The sequence below is a fragment of the Lates calcarifer genome, linkage group LG2, assembly GCF_001640805.2.
Source record: "Lates calcarifer isolate ASB-BC8 linkage group LG2, TLL_Latcal_v3, whole genome shotgun sequence".
NCBI classification, from domain to species: Eukaryota; Metazoa; Chordata; class Actinopteri; family Centropomidae; genus Lates; species Lates calcarifer.
The window spans coordinates 17,736,517-17,755,508 of record NC_066834.1 but is presented as its reverse complement, the minus strand read 5'-3'; the positions used below and the strand labels follow the sequence as shown (position 1 = coordinate 17,755,508).

General features: G+C 40.8%; 1 protein-coding gene and 1 long non-coding RNA gene across 2 annotated transcripts in view; one reads left to right on the top strand and one right to left on the bottom strand.

The window, feature by feature from the left end:
- Positions 1 to 58: 58 nt before the first annotated feature.
- mmp15b (matrix metallopeptidase 15b) overlaps positions 59 to 18,992 on the top strand; it is a 30,108-nt gene continuing 11,174 nt past the window's right edge. The window contains exons 1-7 of the mRNA XM_018697458.2: positions 59 to 192; positions 7,287 to 7,435; positions 7,823 to 7,945; positions 8,217 to 8,524; positions 13,330 to 13,491; positions 13,861 to 14,057; positions 17,635 to 17,773. Of these exons, the coding sequence (XP_018552974.1) occupies positions 73 to 192; positions 7,287 to 7,435; positions 7,823 to 7,945; positions 8,217 to 8,524; positions 13,330 to 13,491; positions 13,861 to 14,057; positions 17,635 to 17,773 (1,198 nt within the window). The 5' untranslated portion in view covers positions 59 to 72. The remainder of the gene's footprint in view (positions 193 to 7,286; positions 7,436 to 7,822; positions 7,946 to 8,216; positions 8,525 to 13,329; positions 13,492 to 13,860; positions 14,058 to 17,634; positions 17,774 to 18,992) is intronic.
- Positions 8,333 to 18,992, bottom strand: part of LOC108897715 (uncharacterized) — a 36,218-nt gene continuing 25,558 nt past the window's right edge. The window contains exons 2-3 of the long non-coding RNA XR_001963344.2: positions 17,614 to 17,735; positions 8,333 to 8,455 (exon numbers count right to left, since the gene is read on the bottom strand). This is a non-coding gene — a long non-coding RNA (uncharacterized LOC108897715). The remainder of the gene's footprint in view (positions 8,456 to 17,613; positions 17,736 to 18,992) is intronic.

Below are 18,992 nucleotides of genomic sequence, written 5' to 3'. Positions count from 1 at the left end.
ATATTGCCAGTTAAAAACTCGCCAAAGACGTTACACCGTCGGGATTCAACGACGACGACTGATTCGACGGCCATGGCCTCCACCTCGCGGGACCGCTGCTTTTGGTTGCTCTGGAGACGGGCCCTCCTCGCGCTGTGGCTGTGTGCGCTCGGGGCGCGTGGAGCGCAGGATGACAGCGCCTTCAACGCAGAGGTAAAAAAAACAACAACAATAGCATTTTAACTGTTTGGATAAAATGATGCTCGTTACTTACCAACTACAGTGAGACCAGAATGACTTATTGCATCCTGTGAAAATGACGAAAAAAATCGAATAAAACCAGGGGTTCACCACTGCATCAGCAGGAATAGGCTACAATTCGATAATTAAAATACTCATATGACAGTGCTATTCAAATGTTGTTCCTCTGGTAACGATATACTCTTACAATTAGTTGTAGTTTATAGATGAATGATGATTTGTGTGTGTGTGTGTGTCTCATTTCAATCAATTGATATGAAGGTATGATGTTGACCGGTGTTACAGCTTCAAACCTGACCCAGCCTATCAGAACTGTATCAGGATTATCCACTGCACAACATCTGATTTATGTCACCAGTATGAATTACACTGTCACTATTATAATCCCCTCCACACACTCTTATTTCACACGTGGTTCATTTGGTCAACAAAGTTGACCGACAGCTGCACAGTCTACAGAATAAGATCTTTTAGCAGGCATAACAGGACTTTGTGTGAAAATCTCACACATCTTTAACATATTTCCCCTTATGTTTTCCCTTATGTGCCTCAAAAACCTTTGGTGGATTCTGTACTTATCACTGTGCCAGAATTTAGAAGACATGTTTCTTTGCCCTAAAGTGAATGTGCAAACACACAGAAAAGCAAAGACAGTTTTTTTTGCACTGTTGATATTCCCTCTTCCTCTGATCTCTTTTACCATCAAGGACACCAGCGCACATTTATTCCATGTTTATTTAAGTGTGTCTCTAGACACCGGTTTGAAAAATTGGTGTAAATAGTGTCAAGTCAGAACTAGAACCAGCACATCCCGTATTCTTGTTCCATCAGTCCGTCAGTATTTTTAGAGACAACTATTAGAGATAAGAGCTGCCTTTGTTCTTATTAGAAGGTGATTAGTGGGGAAGCTTTTGTTTCTGTTGTGCATTGTTTTACAGAGAGAGAGAGACGCTTCCCAGTCATTAGGGATGAGCTTGCATCACCAGGCCAGGTGACCAGGGATCTGGTAATCAGTCAGGTTACAACACATTCAGATGGGGGTATTAACATAGCTGTGGTAAGTGAGTGTGCTAATGGGTCTTACTGAGACAAGAGACGTAGGTTTCCACAATAAGAGGACTGATGAGAAGTTGCTAAACGTGTGTGTGTCAGCTCAAACAGTAACAGCTGAACAGTATTTGTTCTCTAATGCTTCATACAAGCATGGATCTCTGACAGTATAGACTGCTTTTGTGCATCTTGGACACAATGATCTTCAACTTTATTGATGGTTGCTGTTCCAACAAAAGAAAATTAAAACTGCACAGCTGAGTGGAAAAGAAAGACTTGACAGCTTTCCGAACAGGATGTTCGTGCACGTGTCCATGAAAATAAAGCCAGTGGCAAATTTTGCTGTCATCCTAGCAGATCTTGTGCTTCATAGCTGTTAATTTAATAACACAAACATATTACAAAGCATTTTCATGGGCTGAATAAAGAGGGCATAACAGAAAATCTGTTATTTTTAAGTCCATAAGTGTTTTTATATTAGTTTTAGAAGAGGCAGGTACTCCAAACACTAAAACTTGTTTGGATTCCAAGTTAAACTACTGAAACCATATAAGAGTGTCAGGACTGCTTTTATTAGCGTCAAAACAATTTTCACAACATTCATATGAGGATAGGTTAAATTTCAGTGTGGTAAGGATGCTTGTGTCGCACCAGAGGCTGTGACGTGACAGCAGTTTTCTAAATGTTTGGAACAGTATAGTAACTATTTTGCTGATTTACCTTGGAGGAATTTATAAGCATCTTCAATTATAGCTTAACTTAAAAATCAGCTTGTATCTGTTAGATTTAAGTGAAACTGCAAGTCTTAGTTGAAGACTTACAGAGGACTTAAAGTCATGCTGTTTGTTTGTTGATGGGCCTGTCTATCTCCATGACCTGCACACTAATCTTTATGGCAGTAGAGACCCAGCTTTTATGAAGTCTCTGATGGCCACACTGTGTCTTTGTGGAGGGTGCGTTTCTCTGCAGTCAGGGAAGAGTGTTTGTTTTCACCCACAACAACCATAATAGGGTGATAGAAATTTATATGTATGAATAGAAAGTGGGCTCGAGTTTCAGTGGTGATAAGGTGGTAAAGCACGAACCATATAGTCCACTTCTAAGGAAAAGAACAAGTAACAGAGGGCTGAATGTGTCTTGAACAAATCCTAACCCTAACTGAACATGTAAATATAATGCGTTGTTTCAAAGCAGCTGGTATCTTTACGATAAATCCAAACCGTTTTGGATTGTGATGAAACTGCATTATACACCTACTGTATAGTTAATTTGCATACTGAAACACCACTCCAGTTCTCCTCCTGAAATGTAGTTTAGGAGTTGCTCTGAGAACTCAACTCCTACTCTGTCTGGACAAAAAGGATGAGGTGGGAGGTTAGAGGAATGAGGCAAGAGAGAGAAGGATTACCAAATATGTGTGTGACTAGAAAATGAGAAGTTATAATTAAAAAAGGGAAATATCACAGTAGGGGCTGAGAGAGAGGAGTTATTCATGAAAAATGCAAGAGAGACAAAGAAGGAGAGAAAAAGTTGACAGGGATGGTAGTGGTCACTCTCAGCCTTGCAGCATGTGATGGCTGAATGTGACAGCTGTTCTCTAACTGGGACACACACACACACACACAGTGCACAGGCATGCTGGGCCCGGGACTCCAAGGCATCTTAGGAAATACAATGGACCCTCTTGTCTGAAGAGAGCGAGCTGTGAGAGAAAACTTGTGAATAGGAAAGGAAGAGGATGAGGGAGCACAGAGAGAAACATGGACATGATAGGACAGGCTGTATCAACAGAGTGGAAAAAAAAGTGTGCAATCAGCGATTTGCAACAAAAGCAGAGTAATAGTAGCGAGGGGAGGAGTAGTGTGCGGGTTATTGCAGAACATAACTAGACAATTTCAGTCAACCTCAGTCTATATCCACTTTGTATCCATGTAATCTGCAACGTGCCGTCTCTTGACAGTCCCACAGTCCTGCTGCTCTCCCCCCTACTCCCCTGTGATTGGCTATCAGCATGTCCACAAAGACTCACATTGCTGCAGCAGGGCAACGCCATGAGATGGGAACTATCTCTGATCCGTGTGTTAGGCTGAGAGTGCATTTATTTCTGTGTTTTCTGTTTGACTCTGTACCGTGATGTGTGCTTCATGAAATCTTCAAATTGAACAAATCAAATTCTCTCCCTCTTCTCTGTCTGTTTCTCTTTTCTCTCTCACTACTCACATTTACTTATCCATCCTCTTGGTAGGACTTTGGGGGGTAATAGATGGCAGCAGACCAAGCCTCGGAATAAAAGCTCTGTTAGTATCTTGGCTGACATTGTGGTGGACACACACACACACACACCCCTGGCAGGTTTTACAACTCCTTGTATATTGCTGGGTCTGGTTTTGGCAGGTAAGCTCAAGGACTCTTTGAAAGCCCATTTAATAGACAAGACCTAGTACATGCACACACACACACACACACACACACATATATATACTCACACAAAACCCCATTTCTCCTGTTGTCTAAGACTTCTTTTGTATTCAACTCAGCTGATGGAGGAAGGTGATTGGCCAGACTGGAGTACTTTACAGTTTTAGACAATGGGGGTGAGGGGTGGCAGGGGTTCATATACCTCCATACATCTTCCCAATAGCACTGCAGCTCTTCCCTTGTACCAGATTACAGCCTGTTGTAAATACTCACTGGGAGGGGAAAGAGAATGAGTGTGTAGAGACAACATCAGATACCTATATACAAAGACACACACCACAGAGACAGAAACATCAACAGACATGAAAGAATTTCCCTTTTTCATCAAGCACTATCACTGCACAAATGATAGCCATGTGGAGATGCTGATCACAGAGGAGCAGGGAGGAAGTGGCTGGAATGCGAAAAGTGTTACGTGTTACACACAGTACAATAAATTGGGCTTTACATGAAATTACTATTGGAATTTAGATTGAGTTGCAGTTTTACTAAGTGTCTGTTGTGGTTGGATGACCATTGTGCATCACAGCATTGCAGAGTGCTTTGTTTTTATCTTGAGACAGTATGAAATATGAACAGCATTAGCTGTCATGAAGTGACAATCAATACAGCTCATTCCTAATCAGCTCTTGAAAGATTTTCTGCCTCTTGTGGACATGTTTTTTGTCATTTAGGAAATTCATCTATTTTCCTAAATCAATCTAGCGGAACTTAACCCAGCAGAATGAGTGCTGTACTTTGGATTCCTTGCGCTCTGTTTACATCGGAAGTCAGAACTGGGAGTGACGCCACCTCCTAGTTAACCGCGTTCCAGTTTAACGTTAGACTTTAAAGCAAACACCTGAGAACGTTTTTAAAACACTGTTCAAATTTAACTGTTCGAAAAAAAAAAGGTTAAGCCATGAACCTGAACCACTTCAAACGTATCCTAGACTAGCCACTGTCACTGCTCGCCATTGTTACCAATACCAGTTGATAACAACACATGGTATTTTGCACATACAAACAGCATAGCAACATGTCCATGGATAAAAACTGAAAAAACTGTTGAATTATAGTTCACCTGAAACTATGTTGGTGTCCTCTATATTATTGTGTAACAGAGAAAAAATGAAAAGAGTGTTTTGTGCAACCTGCCACCTGTTTCCCTTGCCTCAGACTGTGTGTAGTGGCTTTGGTGTATGTGTGTGTATGTGAGATGGAGAGAGGGAGTATTTAGATAGTGTGTTTTTGTTGTTAGTGAGTGGACTTGTGTGTGTTGTGTGCGTGTGTGTGTGTGTGGTGTGTGTGTGTGTGTGTGTGTGTGTGTGAGCATGTTTGAAGCTTCCTTATCTAAAGGCAGAGGTGGGTCAGGGTCATGTCCAGTTCAGCCTTCTCTATGCCTCTTCCTGCTCCTACACACACACACACACACACACACACCACACACACACACACACACACACACACACAGTGTAGCAGGGGATAACGGTAAAATAATATTCTTAGTTCTATCTTAGTTTTCTAAACATAGAGGTGAAAATAACTGGCAATAGATCATTAATATACAGCAGGCAGCAGATTAAACCCATCAAAATGAAAACTGCTGCAATAGAGATGTAAAAAAAAAACTCACCACATTGCAACCATTTTTCTTTAAAGAAATGACATTAAGATGAAACAGGTTTTGAAAGTTTGAGCTCCTCAGGCCATGTGCTCCTAAAGCCTGAGGGCTTAGACACTTTGAGTTTTCATTCTTGGCCTCCCAATGGCCTATGCATAGACTATAAACACTTGATGTCCCAGGTGTAGAGTAACAAAGAGTTTTGCCTCACTGCAAGATACCTTTAAGTTGCTTGTGTTTTCACAAAGGTTTGAATTTGAAGAAATGTTCCTGGTTTCATTAGTTTTTGAAAATGTATCTTTATGAATATGTTTTCTAAAAGCAACCACAAGAAGCATAAGAGGTCCAGAGACTTGTTTAAGGGCAATAAACCGATTGTATCTGTCACTGAAACAGTCTTACTTTTACTTAAGTGGGGTACACACTACAAGATAATCGGAGCTCATACTCTGTGGATCGTCAGATCGTTGTGGAAGTGAACAATAGCCAATCAAGAAGCAAGCTGACCAAAGATGGAAGCACAACAAAGAGACATTGTCGTCCACCATGTTTGTTTACTCTAAAGTCGCATTTGACCGTGTGAGATTTGGAGTTTTTAGAGTCCAGACTCTGGCTGTTGGTGGTGAATCTGTTAGTGTGTGGTGTGGCTGTGTTGGTCTTCTTGTTGCACATACATCAAACACTATAAGAACAAAACTGTGACATCTGTCATCATTTGTTGTCATGTGTGTGATCTCTCATAATTTCTAAATCGGTTAAGATTTTACAAATCTTTTAGCGTGTGCCAGGTTTTACTAACATTTGAATGATTTAATTCAGAGCATTTTTTTTGGCAAATGATGCTTATGATTTCCAAAAGATGGAAAAAAATACTGTCAGAAGAACCTATTTTCCGACACATTTTTGATATAAAACCTTAACCTTCAGCGAAGTAGGGAAGAGGTACTGCTTCAACAGAGGCCATATATAAAATGGGTGACAGTAGTCATCTACTATCTTAACTGATAGCAAAGGATGAGATTCTTTATTCACTTCATGATAATTGATCATTGCAGCACTGTAATGACTGGTGTAAAGGTGGAGGAAGGGCACATGCAGGCAGTAGTTTTTCTCCAGTCTGGAATATTGGAGGAAAAGTATTCAGGTTTAAGTTATGTTGAGTTTTAATGTCACCAGTCAGTCACTCTGTGTTGATCAGTGGGTGATTTAAAGCAGAGCACAGGTCCACACATCTGCCCTCTGACCCACTGTATTACATCTAGTACTGTATGTGTGTGTGAGAGAGAGAGAAGCACTGAAAGAAATGAGTTTGTTTTTATGGCTTTAAAGGAGTGGGAAAGTAAATACAGAGCTTTATCAAGTAGTATTTTGCATTGTGAAAGATGGGCGGAAACTTGAGACCTGCACACACACAGATTCTCACAAAGCTACACGAATGAGCACACGCGAGCACACTCAGACACACACCCTTTTACATTCCCTGCACCACCAAGTATCTGGTATCTCAGACTACCCAATATGCAAGTGCTCGCCTGTGTGTGGATGTGTGCGTGCAATATAAAGTTTCTGCAAAACAGGTGGGATAGACTTTGCGTCATCTGTGATTGGGTCAAGTATCACGGTTTCTCCCTCATGTCATTAACCCCCTACCCTCCAGGCTTCCCAAAGCCTGAGTATCAAGACAAATCTCTGTCATGCCATCATGTTACAGACATTGAAGCTGAGGGAAGACAAACTTAGGGGTCCCCCGTATCCTTATAAAACAGCTGTTGCTGTTTCCATAATTTCTGTGTCCTTATTCACATTCATTCTTAATTTTGTAAAAAGTATTTCGTCATTGCTGTCAATAACAGTAAAGTAAGCATAATTAGTTTGTAACAGTCTCCTTTATGTTTTTCTTCCTGTGCGTCTCCAGTCATGGCTGAGGATGTACGGTTACCTGCCCCAGGCCAGCAGACAGATGTCCACCATGCGATCAGCTCAGATCTTGTCCAATGCCATCAGTGATATGCAGCGGTTCTACGGCCTGGAAGTCACTGGACAGATGGACCCTCAAACCATCAGGTCAGCAGGGCTTATTGGTTCCATCCTCCAAAACACTGTCCTGCAAATTTTGGATCCCAAACATTAATTAAACCAGTATTTTAAAGTTTGGCAAATGCCAGAAATGTTTTTAGTGGGAAGATTTGGCCTAGAATTTCAGAATATGGACATTTGAGTATTTGTTGGTCAAATCGTCAGTGGTATTTTAAACCACTCAGTAGCGTGGCTGCATTAGGCAGCTCACAAGCACACTTTGAATTAAACAACAAAAATGAACACAGGCATCAAGAGAAGAGAGTCAGGGTTTTAACATCATACTCCCCTTTATCTCTTCTCTTGGGTACTTCTTCCTTTCAACACACATGCACATACCTCTTGCCTGTTCCTGACTTCTTTCAACTCCTTCAGCGCCATGAAGAGACCCCGCTGTGGTGTGCCTGACAAGTTTGGAGGCCAGATCAAAACCAACGTGCGGCGGAAACGCTATGCTCTCACTGGACATAAATGGAACAAGAGCCATCTCACTTACAGGTAAGACAAAGGCATTCTGTTTGTAAAGATCATCTAACCTGCCACCAATGCACCATACATGCACAGTCTTACTTTGTTGTAGGTGACTATTGCAAAATTCATCTTAAAAATGTGTCTGAGTTGAGATTTGAATTAATTCTGCTTTTATGTGCCTTTGTTGATTTTGTTGTATCACAATTGACACGATAGTTTTCCTACCTGCTTACAAATGAAGGAAGGGATATGCCCCTTGTGAGATTTTTTTCCCCTCTTCCCCTCTTTGTTTCCATAGTATCCAGAACTACACTCCCAAGATTGGAGAGTATAACTCGTACGAGGCCATCCGGCAGGCCTTTAAAGTCTGGGAGAGGGTCACCCCATTGACCTTTGATGAAATCCCCTACCAGGAGATCAAATATGGACGCCGCAAGGAGCCAGACATCATGATCTTCTTCGCTTCAGGTTTTCACGGAGACAGCTCGCCTTTCGATGGAGAGGGGGGCTTCCTAGCTCACGCCTACTTCCCCGGACCTGGAATGGGTGGAGACACACACTTTGATTCCGATGAACCATGGACCATAGGAAACCAGAACGTACAAGGTGAATGGTGGCTGTCAGGATTTTAGGGACAGTGGTGATTTTACTTAACTACAACCAGCTTGTTGTGTTATGGAGCTTTTCCTCGAGAGCTCGGATACCACAAGGGAGTCGTTTGCTAGACTTTCAGGTGGAAATGGAGGATTAGGTCCTTGATCATTTCTGTAGGCGTACAGATGATGATCAGTTTTCAGCACTAAAGTCATATCATTTTGTATAGGTTGTAATGGATCTACCGTATATAATAGATTGTTAACAGCTGTCCCCATCACTTTCCTTCACACCTAACTAGAGTTGTCATGGTTCAGCTTACTCCATCATCTCTCATTTGTCAGGCTCTGCCACTCCATTTATTTCTTTAAACCTTGAAAGTCAACATATGGTGACATCACACAGTATTTGCCCCTATACCACCTCCTTATAGGTCTCAGTTATGTTGCTGAGAACTTGGACTGACATACACTAATCAATGAACTCCATCTGTACAATCTGTGCCAGGTACACCCACAGACAAACACACACACACATACATACATGAGAGATATTTGTACCTCTGCGAGGATTACAGTTTGCTAAAATCGTCGCCTTAACCTAATTTCATCCCACTTTTAAGATGAACCCTAAACCCAATTACAACTCTTACTTCTAGCACTAAATTAATCCTATGCAGAATTGAGGATTAAGAAAACATTTTTAAGAATCTTTGAGAAGTCATTAGAGTTCCTCTTTCTACTGTGCACCCATTAACCCTGTTGACCAGAAGGGGATTTTTTGTGACAATGGGCTTTCCTGCCCTGTTATCTACATAAACACACCAGACACAGACAGCTAAGCTTTGTGTGTGTGTGCATGTATAAACAAGTGTGTGTGTGTGTGTGATCAGCTCTGTGTGGGATGTGTTGCAGGACAGATCACAGGGACAGAGGAATCCCACAGTAAGTGGGAGTGTGTTCCACTCAGGGAGATCTGTAGACTGGTCTCTTTGTTGCCACACCCTATTTACACAGCTTAAAAGCAAAGTACAACCAAATTACAATCTTGTCCGACTTCAGTTAGACACATGTCTAGTTAGCTGAACTTTTAACAGATGTAGTCTTTATTTATTTAGGCATTTTTACTGCCATCCAGATACATTATTGTTGACATGTAACCATTATCTTTTGAATTTGAAATTCAAATTTTGTTGTTCAAGTTTATCAAAAATTATCATTCATTGCAGCCCTAATAGTCTTCGATGCTGATGCTGCGCTCCATTTACATTCGAGGTCAGAAGTTAAAACTATGAGTGGCGTCAGTTAACAGTGTTCCAGTTTAGAAGCTGGAAAAACATGGACGCTCACAGAGCCTTTATAGTTGCTCTTTCAAAGTATAAACAACTTTTGTTGTTAACATTAGATTTTAATGCAAACACTTCAGAACGTTCTTAAAACGCTGTTAACGGTTTGAGAAAAAAAGGAACATTAAGCCATGATATTTCAAATGTATCTCAGACTAGCCATTGTCATTGCTAGCCATTAATAGCAATATCGGTTGATAACAATGCTCTGTGTGGTATTTTGCACAAACAACGTAGCAACATGTCCATGGATAAAAACTGAACAGTACTATGTGTATGACTGTGAAACAAATAAGACTGAACTGCTACAAACAGAAAAACTAGCACAATTAGTAAAATGTGTGCACAGCTATTGATGTGAGTAGCAGCCATTTTGAATTGTTATGTCGGAGTTGGTGCGGTTTCTCTAACTTTCCGAGCTGGAAATCAGTTGAAAGTTCTGACTAGGAACTCAGAAATTTCAACCTCAAAATACAACTGGAACACACCATGATTCAGAATTGGAATATTACAGGGACATTCCTCCAGATCTACCGCTGTTCAAGTCTCCGTCCAGACAAATTCTCACATGAAGATTAGAATTGTATGGAGTAAGAAGAGAGACGTGGTCAGACCTAATCTTCATCTGCCCTGTCCTGGAGCATGAAACAGAATCAGCTTTGACCTCTGACCTCCTTTTGGATGGGGTCAAACAAAAGCAGACTTTCACTTTACGATCAATAGTTGCTCATAAAAAATTTATATTATGGGATTTGACAGTTAAGCACAAATCTATCCCATTCAGTCCTTGCAGGCGTAGTCTTTTCTTTCCCTTTCCCTGACCTCAGTTTCATTTGATTCTGAGTAACAATTCTATTGAGCTAAAAAAATTTTGGTGTAAACCTTGTGATGCCAAGTGTGATAAATCAGCCTTTCTGGCACAGATGGTCTAACAAAAACTGCTTTTACACTTTATCCAAACAACTTACTGACACACACACTCAAACACACCTCACACAAATGACACCCTGTAGGCCAGTAGCGGTAAAAGATCAGAAGCCTTTGTGGCTCTTTGTGCTCAGATGAGACTAATGTGAGTAAGTTACTGGCAAAAGGCAAAGCAAACTTGGAGAGTGCATTCTGGTTGTCAGGGTGCTGCTTTAGAGAGTGTGTGTGTTTTTTGTTTGTTTTTTTGTTTTTGCACTGGGAGTCCCCTTAGTTGCTGATGAAAAAGGTGTGATACGTGGTAAACAAGTGAAATAGGACTTGAATGACAAAATGTGTGTGTGGAGTTGTCAGAATTAGATGCGTTGGCTGAACTTCTGACTTTACTAAGACGTTTGAAGTTTACTCAAGGTTTTCTCCGTCAAACTGAATCGTTGTCACTGTTACCTCACAAAGGCCTCTTTATCTGCTGTCAGTGCTCTCTCTCATTCCCTTTATTCATCCTTGGCTATCTGCAGTGCTCTATCTTGCCCTCTGCTGTTTTCTCTTCCTGAGTGTTAGCTGCAGTGTAGCATGCCATGAGGACATTCATGTGACTCTGGAATTATAGATGGTGGGGGAGATGAACTGTGTGTATCCCTGTTTGTGTCCTGCAAAGAGGAAATTAGGAGATGCACAAGGACAGGCATCCAGAGCATCCAGGCATCAGTGATACACCAAGTCCCAATCCCCCAACAGCATGATGTCACTAGCACAGATCTGACCAATCAGCACGAGCCATCGGGCCAGACAAAACAGCTCACAAGTTCAAAGTTCACATAGAGCAGGGCCGGGCAACAAAGAGCTATTGACTAACGGGAAGTACCCAGCTGCGTGCTGGCTTCACTTCAGACACGACCATATAGGAATATGTTAGTCAATTCTAAACCACATTTTCTTTGGCTTTACTTCTCAAAAAAAATCTGTAAGAAGGCTTTTGTGTACAGAGGAAGTTGAGGCAGTGGTCAGTGTGGCACAGCTGTGTTGTGGCCTTGTCAGGGTGTAACTGTTGGAGTGACAGTGGACAACAGCAGCCCTTGACTGGTTAGAAATGTTAGAAATGTATGCTGATTCATATCAGCTATCATTAGCGTGCCTTTTGTGATTCATTTCTCAGATTGTGGAGATTTGTACTGACATCACAACCGGGAGAGAACAATCAACAGGCATTATCTTGCATAACTAAATTGATATACACTCACCGAGCACTTTATTAGGAACACCTGTACTCCCTTCTGCTTAGTTATGTAAATGCTCAATCAGTCAATCATGTGGCAGCAGTGCAACATATATAAAATCATATAGATAATCATATAATTAAAATTTTTGAGACTGTCCTACTATAAAAAAAACAACCATATATGTTGTTTGTGCAAGCATCTTATTACGACCCTCAGTAACATCTTTTTAAGCAACATCTAGTGGCTGCAGTAATTATTACCTCTATTTAGTACATGTAGTATACACAGCAAAAAAAATTCCATAACAAGAGGTAGTTAGGGTGGACGTAGGGGTCAAACAAACACAGGACTAACCTGGTACTTTTTATGCCTAAACTTAACCAAACAAAAACCAGTGATGTTCAGTAATGTTAACCACAGTGCAATCCGTCCCGTTGCCAGTAGGAGCGGTACTGTAGGAAATGGTCTTCTTAGTCATATTTAAGTGTAGGAACAAACAACCAATATGGTTGTATGAATTGGAGGACTTGTTGGAGATCATTTTCACATCAAACATCAGAATTGGGAAGTGACTTAGATTGTTGCATGATTGCTGGTACCAGATTTCAGTATTTCCGAAAGTGCTAATCTGTGATTTTCACATACAGCAGTCTCTAGAGTTTTTTCAGAATGGTGTAAAAAACATCTAGTGAACAGCAGTTTTGTGGATGGAAAGGATAGAAAGGCTGTGGTAACTCAGATAACCTTCTTCTTTAGAACTGTAGCAGGCAGAAAAGCGTCTCAGAATGCACAACATATTGAGCCTTGAGGCAGATGGGCTACAACAGCAGAGGACCATCTCAGGTTCCACTCCTTTCAGCCAAGACCAGAAATCTGAGGCTGCTGTGGGGAACAGGCTCACCAAAACTGGACAGTTGAAGACTGAAAAAATGTAGCCTTGTCTGATGGATTGATTTCAGCTGAGGCACAGAGATGATAGTATCAGAATTTGGCATCAACCGCATGAATCCATGGACCCATCCTGCCTTATGTCAACAAGTCCAGACTGATGGTGGTGGTGTAATGGTGTAGGGAATGTTTGCTTGGCACATTATGGGCCCTTGGGAGGTCCTGTCCAGCACTAGTATGAGGGACTTTCTTCTTTATGTAGCTTGCAGCATATGGATTCCTGTATGTGTTTTCATAAGACATGTGCATGAATGCAGAGGGTCTTGTATTCTCTCTCTCTCCTTCTGTGCAAACCCAGATGATCTTCTTAAATGATTAAGTATAAAAATGTATATTTTCTGACTTTCTTCCCACCCCTGACTTGTATCTTTGCTCTACAGGTAATGACCTCTTCCTTGTAGCAGTCCACGAACTGGGTCACGCCCTGGGTTTAGAGCACTCCAACAACCCACTGGCCATCATGGCTCCTTTTTACCAATGGATGGAGACCGAGAACTTCCAGCTGCCTGAGGATGACCGACGAGGCATACAACAGATCTATGGTATGAGCTTAAATGACAGCTTTAAATTTTAGGGATACGTGTGAACAGATTTTTTTCAAGCTTCGAATAGAGATTTGCTGTTTTCTCATGTTTCCAACATACTTCCATGTTGCTAAGCTAAGCTAAGCTAATTGTGTCCTGGCTAAATCTGTCTGAATTGAAGAGATGAATGAGAGTGGTGTCAATCTTCAGTTCATACTCTCAAAATAAGCAGTTTTGACTCTTAAAGTTGATACTAACCACACTCATGAGCATTTTTAAAATTCATTTTAATTAGGCACTTTTCAGTTTGATTCTATAGTGTGGTCTTGTCACCATTCATAATGTGGTAAAATAGGTTTAACCCATGGTGTTCATTTTTCCCTATAGGTCAACCAGACAGTGGTCCCACCCAGGCCCTGCCCACTGTGACACCCCGTCGCCCAGAACCTAGGCCACCTCAAACACCTCCTCGACATCCTGACCGCCCCAGGACCACTGAAAGACCAGATCACTATGGACCCAATATCTGTGAAGGAAACTTTGATACAGTTGCCATGCTCCGAGGAGAGATGTTTGTTTTTAAGGTAAAGGTTGGGGACTAGGGGCATTTATAACTACCAGCTTGATCTTGATCTGAAGTAATGAGCATTTAAAAAATGTCTTTGGTTGTCCTTCAGTCAGCTTCCAGCAGAGGAGCTGTTCTGACAAGTTAACTGTGTCAATAAATTAGTTATTCTTTTCTGGAGAATCAGTTTAAGACAAATGGCGTGTGCTCAGCCAACAAGAAGTCTGTTTTCAATCAGGTCCTTGTGGATTGTAAACCAACAGGACCAGTGTATTTTATGAGATGGAACACTGTTAAAAGGGTGGGGTGTTTTCAGGTGTTTGTCTTAAAGAGCCTGTGGAATATACAAATGGGCTGAAGCAGCAATGAGCCATTCACAAGGTTTTTACCTTTAAGAGATATGTCTTAGAAAACTCTTTTTGCGGTTGGCTGCAGTTACTGGAAGCTGGCTTTTATTATTCATCTGATATTTAAGGTTCTTTGACTTTATGCAGCCCAGCCCTGTGGTCATTTATTATTATACATCTGACATGTGTTTTCACCAAACATGGAGGTAGTGGTTTCTAGTCAGGGTTGATGATACAGGAAATTTGTGGTTGTGGTCATTCCCAGTTGAATTAACTGAAATTTCAACAGCAAATGAGGGCTGAATTTTTTTCCCATTGTATTTTATTCCCTTCAGGATTAGTTCAGTGACAATCTATACATAGAGCAGCTCTATAAAGATAAGTAATGATGTCTTTCAGTGGGAGAGGTCAAAGGAGGTGTTGGAATGTTGGCAGTGCTGAATGCTGAAGAGGTTTGCAGATATTAGAGAGAGCTGGGCAGAGAGCACCCAGGGTTTATTGTAAAGGAGGAAAAGATTTACTTCAGGTTTTTCAGATTTATTTCTAGTTTATTTTCATTGTCATATATATTTAGAGGCCATGCATTCCACTGCAATGAAAAACAAGACTAATGTTGACAAAATGATATCTGAAATTTTGACAGTGAACTGCAGTGTCAAACTATCAACCACACTTTGAGATGGATCCCAGAAACCTTTTGACATGCCTTTACCATGGGTGAAGTACAAAGCTATTTTTTGTTTCTGCAAAGCTGATTATGACAACTGTTGTAATACATCACTGGGTGGGCCTTTTTGTTTGCATTATTACCGTTATACAGTAGAATATTTAGGTTGGTTTAAATCAAACAGCATGGTTTCAAAGACCTGCTCTATGAGAGTCCTGTCCCTCCAAACACACAGAGATCAGTCTATGAATATCTCTTATCTTCTTATCTTGGACTGGAAGTGTGTCTGACACTGACCAGTAGTTATAAAACTTGGCATCCAGCTGCCTGGACATGTGCTGCACATGGTCAGACAGTTATATCTATGCTCTTAAATTTCATCTCAGCCAGTAATGTCTGTGTTCTTGGGTTTCATCCACAGTGGTGAAGCTGGTCTGGACAGCATTAATCAGTATCCAAAATAAACTTTTCCCTTGCCTACCAGTGGTTCTTAAACTGACCAGAAGCAATTAATATACTTAAAGTGATCAGACCAATTTTGTTAATATAATTTTGTTGTCATGTACTATGTGAAAAAATATATTAGGAACAATCATCTACCAAGTGTTGAATAGAAAATGTATCATCTGTGACAGGTTTGTAGTTTGTAGTCACTTATTTACATTTTTCTATATTTTTCTTTATCTACCACTTGCAGCTGAGCTAGAAAGTTAATTGCAAGTTCAGAATGCTTAAACATTCATTGCTTTATTTATTCATTTTTTAGCCATGCTGCCAGTGTTGCTCCATGCTGGTCTGTTTTGTTTCTTACTAGTTTGCCCTCTAGAGACATTTGTCATCCCCCAGAGAATGAATCATAATAACTTTGGTGATCCCCTGACTTTTCCTCTGCAGTTTTACATTTTTGTTTTAGCAACAGCTATTGGAAAGATTGCCCTTAAATTTGGTTCAAAAATCTGGTGAGATTTCACCTAGTATCATAATCAGGTCAAAATTGTGTCCAATACTTTTGTTTATGACAAGTACCCGTAAAACTAATAACACTCCCATCAGCCTCAGCTGTAACTTGTATTAAATGTTAATTAGCAAATGCCAGAATGCTATCATGCCAAACTGAAATTGTAAAAACATAGCTAATATTATACCTGCTAGATATTAGCAGTATAAGCATCACTGCAGACTCTTATGCATCAGCACGTGTACAGTGACATGAATGTTGATCAAAACAGAGAAGAGAGACAAGACAATGGCTGGAAATGTGGCAGCCTTGTTTGCTCTTTTGTTTCTTCTATCACTTGATAGTGTCGTGGTCAGAGTGTGTGTCAGAGAGGACAAAAAACTGACAAGTGACAGACTCACTTCAGATATCATTGTCTCAAAATTTTATCAGCTAGCAGTGACTGTTTCCAACATACTCTTCACAGTCCTTGTACCAGTTTGGAAGACATGCCTCCACTGTTCACAAACTGTAGTATCTAATGGTAGACATTATATTTCTCCACTACTACTCTGCATAGGCAAAATTGAGTGAGTGGGAGTAATCTATAGCACATCAGCACCACTCTCTCTTTTCCACCGAGTCCTTTCCATTAAAAGAACAAAGGGGCTGTCACTCTGGAGGGAAATTGCTCCTTTCTTTTATTCACTTCTACTATTTATTCTCACCAGAGAGCTGGACATGCAGACAGGCAGCAGAGCACATTGAGCTGCTTTCTGTATTGACACTCCCTCACTGAGGTCTGTTCTGCTGAGGACTAATATGGTCAATTCAGTCTTAATCTGGTCAACGCAAAGGAGCTGTCAGCCCACACAAATCGAAGAGCCTGCAGTCTGTTCGGTTTGGCCCTGTTCTGTTTCTCTCAGCTCTTGCCAGTCCATCTCCATTCTGTTCCATTCCATACAGTGCCGCGCCGTCCTGTCTGCCAGTGTTGTCCTGCGTGAAGGACAAAACTAGGTGTGCTTGCCAGAAAGAAGCAGCACAGAGCATTTTACCGTTACATTATCCAGGACAAGCAGGGCTACTGACTCACCACTTACGAATGAGTCTGAGGGCTTCTGGTGTAAATCTGTCTGCTGGCCTCTGTGCACCACATATACAGTAGATATGAATGTTCACAAGCACTTTCTGTGCTAGGGTTAAAATATGCTATTGTGATGCTGACTTGACAACAAAATCACTCTAACAGTTCTCTATAACTGTTATTTGTAGCAGGCTGTGATCAACAGAGAGAGTGGGATATGGGGATATAATAAAGCCACCAGAGCAGTGACTGACTATTATTAGCCTGCTACTGTTCCGCTATTGTTAGTTTATTGTACGTTCTGGTCTACTTACCCTGCAGAGCTCAGTTTGCTTGGTATAATGACCAACAAGCATTACAACAGTGCTAGCTGACCTTAGAGTGACAAAACCTGTTAATGAAAATGACTAATGAAAAGTGACTCAAGAATTCCTTTCTTACAGCAGCTTCTCCTCTTGTGTGAGCAGGAATGCTTTTTAAGTCTGCTTAGAATGAGATGTGTTTAACCGTCAATAAGAAATGAAGCAGTCTCAAACGCACCTCTCGATTTTGTCTCCTTAGGGCCGCTGGTTCTGGAGGGTGCGTAGGAACAGGGTTCTGGATAACTACCCCATGCCCATCGGTCACTTCTGGAGGGGTCTGCCCGGAGACATAGATGCTGCCTATGAAAGACATGACGGCAGGTTCGTCTTCTTTAAAGGTAAGCAGCAAATATTCACATGCTCCTACACAACTCCGAACACCAAAACAATATGCTGACGTCCTCATCCATGCTAACAGTATCCAGTCATAAACAAAACAGCGCTGCCGATAATCTTCTCTTTAAGTATGTATAATTGTGCGCTTTACAGGCCCAATGGTAAAGCTCAAATAATGTGATTGTTATTTATCACTCATTACTGCAGGGTTTTCTGTAAGCGCAGGCTGCAGGCCAGGTGGCCGGACATTGTAATATTTTCAGCCTGCTACGTTCTTACTGTTACAAGTCACATCACTGTCACTGTCACACTGTAAAATAACGTTTAAACTATGATCTTAAACCAGATGAAGGAATTTTGTCATCAGACATCTGGTTCTTAAATAATCAGAGAAACAAGCTGAGAAAAACAGTGTCACAGAGAAACACTGATTTGTAATATTAAACTGCTTTATTCAGTTTTATTTAATAGATTTTAATTACTTTGTGCGTTTGTTTTGGAGTAGACCTCTGTGGATAATTCGACTCCCTGTAAAAACCTAATGAACGATGAACACTGAAGGAATCCTATAATAAAAACAAGCTGAGCATGTAGGAACAAGCTACACTTATGTTAGCAGCAGCTCAGCCATAAGCCCCTTACTGACACCCTGTGTCCACTGAAGAGCACCAGAAAAACACAGGTTTTTACGATGGCACTACTTTATTCAGTTTCCAGTCAGTTTCCAGTCTTCTATCATTTGTTTTGGAGCGGTTGAAACTTCCACAAAATAAATTGGTTTCTGGTAAAAACCTCAAAAACAATGAACACAGAAGGAATCTTAATTTTCAAACACGATACGCGGTAACTTAAATGAGTCACTTAACAATACAAAAATCCCCCACACACTTATTGTCAGATGAACAAAACATGCAATTTTTTGATTGATATAACATAAAATAACCCAAGATCTAACATATAAACTACTTTTTTATTCAATGAACTCAATTATAAAATATTTTAAAATCACACAAACAGTTTTTCATTAGTTTCATGAGCTTGCTTTTGAACATGATGGGTGGATGGCATGAGACTTTTTGTAAAAGGGGCCACTCATTTTGGAAGATCATCAAACCAGCTGACAGATTCATCTCTTCATATGCACTTTTCTTCCCTTGTTAGCAAACATCAATCTCTTCACTCCTTTAGGGAATGAACAAACCATCTACTAGTGATTGTTTC